We start from the raw sequence: 8,382 nt of genomic DNA, 5'->3' as shown, positions 1-8,382 counted from the left end.
AAATGGATTTTCAAAAGTTATAAACTTGTGATAAATGTATTTAAGTAATTTTATTTAATAAATTTTTTTTTAAAAAAAAGTGATGTGTATAAAGAAAAAACGAGGGTGGATTTAGATTTTCCCCTCTTCTGGTGTGTTATAAATACAGACTTGTGCAGCTCCCTCATCTGGGCGTGTGGTATTCCTCGTCCACCCAACAAGATTTGCTTCGCTTTCCTTTATTACATGTTCTATCCCCCAAAGTACAATATCGCCATTCATAGTCACCTAGTTATATTAAACCTCGCTTCATTTTCTATCCAATAGTTCAGCTACAACTAGTACTACATATTTTCTTAACAACTACAAGTTTGTGCTCATATTCCATCGAAAACTATATGTAGTACTCCTTATTAATTGAAGGTTGAACCATCGATCCTTCAGTTCCATTCTTTTAGCTACCCAGTTTGACCAAACGCATATAAGTGAAGGGTGATAATGACATCAAGTGCACTAGGAATTTGCTTTGATGAGAAAAGACTTGGCATAACCTCTGTGGCTATGTTTTGGCTTTGGTGTTACTGCTCTTCTTTGGTAACATGCATTTTGTTAGGCAAAAAGCTTCAAATTAATTAAATATCAAATACAGTGAAATAATAATCAAATAATCAAGTAAACACATAAGAAACAGTAATTTAACATAGTTCGATCTAATTGACCTACATCTACAGATAAAAAAAAAAATTATTAATTCTAAGGAATTATAAATATACTTCAAATCAACCTCACTTATTATTAATACCTATAGATCCTTTCAATTTCTTCTAGTCCTATGAAATATTCTCAATTAAAACAAACACATACTCATGTATACCCATGCACCATACCTATTTAGACCTTATATAAACGCTTTTAGTCTCCTCTAATTCACTCGTAAATATTCAAACATATACACTCATAAGACGTAAATCTCTAATAGTCTTATGGAGTGTCTATCTCATAAAATCTTATAACTCTTACATCTTTTTCTCATACCTAACCCTACGAAGACTCCACTTATTTAAAAGCATACAAATTTATCTATTAAGAATCATTTTTCTCTTAGAATTCTTCTCTTGCAAGTCTTCTTGTCCATCAAGTAATATCTAACCAATCTCAAATAAATTTGTTATGAGATTTGAGTTATTATTTTTAACGATCTTCACCTTAACTTAAATTTCATCAAATCATCAGTTTTCATATTAGACATGCTTGGGTCAACCTATAATGGAAGTCTCATATCAATTTTCTCTGTTTATCTTCACGCTTTATGCAAACCAATCTTTAAAATATGAATTTGAATTTTTTTCTTGAATTGAGCTCCTCTAGGCTTATTTCTTCCTATGTCTTGAACCTTCAGCTGCAATACCACTTATTAAGCAAAAAGCCCCAAATCAATTAAATATCCAACACAACAGAAGTATAATCAAATGATCAAGTAAACACACAAAAGATAATAATTTAACACGGTTCAGTCAAATCGACATATGTCCATGGATGAGAAAAAGATCCACTAATTATAAAGAATGATAAACATACATCAAATCAATCTCACTCACTATTAACACCTATAGACCCTCTCATTCTCTTCTAATCCTATGAAATATTCTCAACCTAAATAAATACATACACATATCCACTCATACATCATATTTATGTGGACCCTCTCAATCTCCTCTAATCTACTCATAAATATTCAAACATATACACTCATAAGATGTACATCTCTAGTTGTCCAATGGGATGTCTATCTCATAAAATCTTATAACTCTTTTATCTCTTTTTCTCATACCTAACCCTATGGAGACTTTATATATTTATAAGCATACAAATTTGTCTATCAAGATTTTTTTTTCTCTTAGAATTCTTCTCTTATAAGTTTTCTATCCATGAAGTAATATCTAACAAATCTCAAATAAATCTATTGTAGAATTTGATTTACTATTCCTAACACATTTCTCTTTTCTGTGTTCATCCCCAGCCACTCTCTTTTTTTCCAAGCATAAAAATTAAGTGAAGACATTAATTCTAAACTATTCTTGCGTGATTTATCTATATTACTCTATAAAATTTATAAATATGCGATGTATGATCTGTCTAAGTCCTCTTCCTTAAATTGCAAATGAATCAATAAATAACATAACAAAAGTGTTTTTAATCGTAATTAGTCTCCAGGATGACCATGCATGCTTGAATGCATTTATATGCAATGCGTACCTCTGATTTTTCTGGTCTTATGAAATGACAAACGATTTTACTCACAGATACAGTTTTCAGTTGTGGCTTTTCTTTTTGGTTTTGGTGAATGGAATCTGAAATTGGCGCTTGATTGTTTTCTTATCATGATTAAACTTCCTATATACTTATATTATTAACAAGTATTAGATAACTTTTGAATGCAATAATTAACATTAATGCAGTGGTGGAGTCGGAAGCGGTGAGTCAAGGAAGCACTAAAATGATAGCCTTGACCAAGAACAGTTCTGTATTTTCTGGGAAGCTGCTACAGTCCACTGGTACAGAATCTGTCTTTATATCTTATCGTTGTTCTGCTACGTCCCTTATCATGTTCTAACATTTAAGTAAGGTAGTGGTTCCATAAAGCGTAATTTATTTGTTGATGCATGTGTTCTGCTAATCAAAGCTTAATTTATGTTTAAGGATATATATGCTTGTGAATAAATTTTCCATGCATGACAACTAACTAATTATATATTGTCATTGATTATATATACATTTTTTTATTATGTAATTATGTATTCAAAATTAGATACATCTAAATCTAAATAAAGATATATAATTCTAATTATATCATTAAATAATATTAATCATACCATTTGGTAAAATTGAAAATACTAGTAATCTTAACAAATTAATCATTAGAACATGATTAGCTAACAAAATCCTTTATAAACTAGATAGCTATTAGCTAACATGTGCATAGTGTTTGTTGACCATCTATCAAGACATATACACATTACTTGTCATTAACCCAAATTGTTGTGTTGAATCTTTGTTTTTTAGTTTTTTTTCCCGTGGTGAAATTTAGATTAATGATTGATTCAATCTTAATTAATCAAAACAACAAAACACTTTTATCCCCTAATTAAAAATGACAAAAGGTTAGGTTAATCAATCAACTAGTTTCAGCAAGGCTGACCATTGATTTCGACATGTGAATAATATATATTAAAGTAGGGTAATTAATTACTAGATTATAAGGAATTTGTATGCTAAAAAATTGTTCAACCTTTCCAGTTTCGAATATTCCATGTTGTTTTTATTTAATTTCTCTTCCGTCGGTAATTATTTATTTATTTCTTGAATAGTGATTCCAATTTGAAAGCTGATTCTTAATTTTTGGAAATGTTCAATGCACGTAGAGGACCGTGATGCTAATCGAATTGGCACGGAATGCTCAAAGGATGACATTGTGATATTCCAAGGCTCAACGGCATCCCTTCCCAATGGAATTCCATCATACACTGTTCAAATTCTGAACTTCTGCGTCTCGGGTTGTCGCATCTCCAACATTCACGTTAGTTTTGGATGGTTTAGTTCTGTCTGGTTGATCAATCCCACAGTATTCAGGCTACTCTACTATGATGATTGCCTGCTAAATGATGGGAAGCCTCTTGGCCCTGGAGAATGCCTCTCCTCCGAATATGCCAATAGCTTTAGCTACCCTCTCTCGGTCTCTTCTGTTGCCTGCTGCTGACTCAGCCACAAGACAACTGCCTGATCATGACTTGGGCTCGGGCACGCGCACACTGATGGTGCTTGAGAGTTTAGCCACAACATTTTGTAAACCATCAAGAGCTTCTAATTAAGGGTGCATGTTATCGCTTGCTTCCGAGTTTTAATTGATCTGGTTTCTGTTTATCCATGGGTGCTTTTTAATTATAATTTGACGTTATGCGACTTTATTCAAATAGTAATATGTATACAGCAATAAAGAGAACTTTTCTCTGAATTGTTTAACTTAGTCATTGGGCCTTTTTTCCAGGCTCGCTGAACCGTTTAAGGCCTGAAGAGGAAATTTTAATTGGGCTATAAAGTATAAAGATACATGCAAAATTTTAAACTGCACAGGCCGAGGCCCATCCTAACTCGGACCCGGCATATCCACCCAAACTATTGCCAGCAAGCAAGAATATTTGTCACTTGCAAATACTCCACTAGTAAGGATTAAGGAACATATAGAATTCATCCTGATAAAAGAAATACTGCAATAGTACAATGGGATTAATTCAACCTAAAAAGATATTCATTCTTCAGAAAATTTAAAAATAAACAAATAAATAAATAATCAGCCTTGAAAGATAAGACGATCTTGAAAGGATAAAATAAAGTTCCGCTAATGGAACAAGAACAAAAGGAAAACTTTGCAACGTCAAGATCCAAGAGAAACCAACATCATAAGCTGAAAACTGTAAAATTAATATCCGTAACTGTAAGTAAAATCGGAGACCCCAACCATGGCTGAAAGTATTTGGGAAACTATGTAGATACTGCCTCCTATAATCACCAAGATAAGAATTGCAGAGATTGGGTTCTTCAACAACTCCAGTATCGGCTGGAAGATGGTGTATATAGCCCCTGTGCTGACTGTGAGAGCATAAAGTGCGTATCTCCTCACATTGTCCCAAAACTCCTCCATTAATGGCCCTTCAGGACCCAAGGCCGCAGCCTTTTCGACATCCACTCCAATAAGTAACAACGCCAAACCCACAGAAACAGCTCCTACTATTACAAACCGTGAATAACCGCTTGAAGAAACTTGAGTAAGCTCTCTTTTGGGGGTTTGTTCCCTCTCCTGGGAGCGTTGCAGGATCATTTGTCTCTCTATCACCCTGGTTTTAGGAGGACATCCCAGAATTTTTCTTGAGACGACGGCTGTAATTTTTGAATGTGATACATGTAATAGCTGCTTGAAGGGAGTGAAAAATAGCGGAGAATTTGGGATGAGATTGGTGTGCCTTGGGGCTGGGGGATAAATTTGGAGTCTGAGCTCAGAGATATTCATTTTCCGCGAGACTTACTGAGCTTGGACCTTTTTGGCAAGACTTAATGGGATTGCATCTACAATCCACAATGCTCAAGTGTGTGGTTGCTGTAAGGTGTGAACTATAATTTTCCTTTCATTCACACCATATCCTTTATATATTATTAATGCGGCTAAGAAGAGAGACAAATCTAGTGGAAACTAATTCGATGCCAGAATTATGCATAAATATTTTTAGGGCCCGTTTGGTTCACGTATTTTTAAATTTGAGAAAAAAATTGATGTTGAAAAAAATGTGTTTTTTTAGTTTTGTTTACTTTGGGATATAAATTTTTTGTATTTGATTCATGATAACGTAAGATTACTTAATAAATTTTTTTATTATATTATCTTTAATAATACGTGACATTCATAACATTAATATTTAAATAATACATAACACGTAAATAACATATTTTTTTCTTAAAACATTGAAATTTTAAAAAATAATTTTTTATATTTTCAATAAATATAATTTTACAATTCTAATTATTATACTAACATTATTATCTTAGAAAAGTCGTATTTTCAATAAAAATTACATTTTTGTCTTTAAAATATTGTCTTTATTAAATTTTAAAAAATATATTTTTCATGCTTTTAACAAGGATTATGTTTTTATTTTAGAAATGTTATCTTTTCAATAAAGATTATATTTTGATCTTAGAAACGTCGTTTTTATTGAATTTTAAAAAATATTTTTTTTCATATTTTCAACAAACATTACATTTTTATCTTAGAAATATTGTTTTTATTAAATTCTAAAAACTATAATTTTTTTTTTTTATGTTTTCAACAAAAACAGTATTTGTTATCTTAGAAACATTAATTTTATTAAATTTTGAAATATATATTCTTTCATATTTTCAACAAAAATTGTATTTTTATCTTAGAAATATCATCTTTTTAATAAAGACTGTATTTTCTATTTTAAAAATGTCCTCTTTTTTAATTTTGAAAATTTTTTTTCATGTTTACAAATTTTTATCTTAAAATTGATGTTTTTTCAACAAAAACTATGTTTTTATCTAAAAAATGTCATCTTTATTAAATTCTAAAAAATAATTTTTTTATGTTTTTAACAAAAACAATGTTTTTATTTTAAAATTGTCATCTTTGTTAAATTATGAAAAATCATTTTTTTCATCTTTTCAATAAAAATCGTATCATAATTTTTGTGATGATTTCAATAGTACTATGTTAAAAATATGATATTTATTTAAATTATATTAAAAAAAATATTTCCATAACATTTTATAAAAAATTACTACATTTCTAAAATAAATAACATTATTTATATAACCTAAAAATACAATTAAGTGAGGGCAATAGGGAAAAAAATCACTTTCTCTCCAAAATCTTTAAAATCTTAAGGAGAGAAAAATTTTGGATTCCTCTTACTTTATCATTTCTTGACAATGTTGGGAATATTAAAAAACTCCAACAATCACATTCTCGTGAATCAAACTAAAGAATCAAATTATAAAAAAATTACTTTTCCCTTAACTAAATGTCACCTTAAGAGATTTTTAAAGAGCAGTTGATTCATGGATTTTAATATTTTGAGAGAGAAAGTGATTTAAGAGAAAAATAATATTGAAAGGCAATGTGTGATTCCTAAATTTAAGATTTTTGTATTTGGTTTAGAAAAATGTAAAATTACCTAATAAAATCTTTTTATTATATTATCTTTGATGATACGTGAATAACATGTTACATTCATAATGCATTATTTTCATTGAAATTAAAGAATTTTAATATATATATATATTTTAAATATTTTCAACAAAATAATATTATAATCCTAATTACTATATTTATGTTAATTATCCATATACAAAGAAAATACATGGATCAATCTTCGCAGTATGATCAACATAGGATTTAGAAGAGAGTGATAAATTATCTTTCTAAGAGTTTTATAAGTGAAGCCCAAGAATAAATTTTATATATAATAATAATATTAAGTAAATGTATTTTACATGTTATTGTAATTTTGTTATGAGTAGTAATAAGAATTGTGTTTTTTATCTTAAAAATGTAGTATTTGTTAAAATTTTAAAATTTTGAAAATAAAGTTTTAACATTCACTATGTTTTTTATCTTAAAAACATGATTTTTTTTGTCAAAATTTCATAATTTCAAAACTAAAGTTTCAATAACCTCTACATTTTTTTTATATTAAAAACATGGTTTTTATTAAATTTTCATAATTTCGACAATATAATTTCAACATACACTATATTATATCTTAAAAGCGAGACCTTTTTCAACATCTATTACATTTTTATCTTAAAAATATAATCATTATTAAAATTTTAGAATTTCAAAAATATATATACTATATTTTTTATCTTAAAAACATTGTCTTTTTTAAGCATCTATTGTGTTTTTTATCTTAAAAGTATGATTTTTATTAAAATTTTAAAATTTTGAAAATATAATTTTTACATTCACTATGTTTTTAATCTTAAAAACATGTTCTTTGTTAAAATTTTAGAATTTAAAAAATATAATTTCAACATTCATTATGCTTTTATATTAAAAATACTGTTTTTGCTAAAATTTTAGAATTTTAAAAATATAATTTTAACATCCACTTTATTTTTTGTTTTTAAAATGTAATATTTGTTAAAATTTCAAAATTTTGAAAATAAAACTTTAGCATCCACTACTTTTTTTATTTTAAAAACATGATCTTTATTAAATTTTAAAATTTTGAAATTTTAGTTTCAACATTCATTACTTTTTTTATCTTAAAAATACAATATTTGTTGAAATTATAAATAACAAAAATTATATTTGTTTTATAATTTTAAAATATTGGAAGGATAATATAATATAAAATTATAATTAAGTAAAAGTAAATGAGATAAAATTTTTACTTTCTTTCTACAATCTTAAAAATCTCAAGAAGAAAAAAAAAATTATTTTCTCACTTTTTTTTCCTTTTTAACACTAAAAATTTTTTTAAAATATCCTCGCAAGTCACATTTTATAAATAAATTAAAAAATCCAATTACAAAAAAAACTAAAAAATGACCCCAAAGAGAATGCGTACATATCATCCAGCGCCGTACGGACGGGTAACAACTGACATCATTAGCCACATGGCCCTTTGTCTTTTTAGTCATTGTAAGTTGAGGATTGTGGTTGCGGCAGCTTCTTTTATGCGCCCATTTATTTATATCACAACTCAATCATCTTGAAGCAATATCCAGACGCGCACTTTATGCATGGCACGGTTGTTAAAACAGTGTCAAAAAATTAATGAAAACAGATGGATAGGCAAGGATGGGTAGAAGGGCAGGTTAAAAAAA

General features: G+C 28.2%; 2 protein-coding genes across 2 annotated transcripts; one reads left to right on the top strand and one right to left on the bottom strand.

Moving 5' to 3' along the window:
• The first annotated feature begins 477 nt into the window (after positions 1–477).
• LOC111274064 (TPD1 protein homolog 1-like) lies at positions 478–3,736 on the top strand. The gene is made up of 4 exons (XM_089755165.1): positions 478–573; positions 2,283–2,349; positions 2,439–2,534; positions 3,402–3,736. The coding sequence occupies exons 1-4, from the start codon at positions 478–480 to the stop codon at positions 3,734–3,736; spliced, it is 594 nt and encodes a 197-aa protein (XP_089611291.1).
• Positions 3,737–4,316: 580 nt separating this feature from the next.
• Positions 4,317–5,166, bottom strand: LOC111274062 (uncharacterized). The gene has a single exon (XM_022858718.2). It carries the CDS (start codon positions 5,042–5,044, stop codon positions 4,457–4,459), a length of 588 nt encoding a protein of 195 aa, XP_022714453.2. The 5' UTR covers positions 5,045–5,166; the 3' UTR covers positions 4,317–4,456.
• Positions 5,167–8,382: the final 3,216 nt, after the last annotated feature.

The sequence above is a fragment of the Durio zibethinus genome, chromosome 26 (genome assembly GCF_047325235.1).
Source record: "Durio zibethinus cultivar Kanyao isolate XHJ-2024 chromosome 26, ASM4732523v1, whole genome shotgun sequence".
Taxonomy (NCBI): Eukaryota; Viridiplantae; Streptophyta; class Magnoliopsida; order Malvales; family Malvaceae; genus Durio; species Durio zibethinus.
The sequence above is the reverse complement of the archived record's forward strand: the minus strand, read 5'-3'. Positions and strand labels throughout refer to the sequence as shown.

What these genes read in the sequence shown, in the direction of transcription:
- LOC111274064 (XM_089755165.1), top strand. Translation starts at nt 478, where the DNA reads ATGACATCAAGTGCACTAGGAATTTGCTTTGATGAGAAAAGACTTGGC. An exon ending in GGTGTTACTGCTCTTCTTTG is followed by an intron (nt 574 to 2,282) that starts GTAACATGCATT and finishes TTTTACTCACAG; the next exon opens with ATACAGTTTTCAGTTGTGGC. An exon ending in TCTGAAATTGGCGCTTGATT is followed by an intron (nt 2,350 to 2,438) that starts GTTTTCTTATCA and finishes ACATTAATGCAG; the next exon opens with TGGTGGAGTCGGAAGCGGTG.
- LOC111274062 (XM_022858718.2), bottom strand. Translation starts at nt 5,044, where the DNA reads ATGAATATCTCTGAGCTCAGACTCCAAATTTATCCCCCAGCCCCAAGG.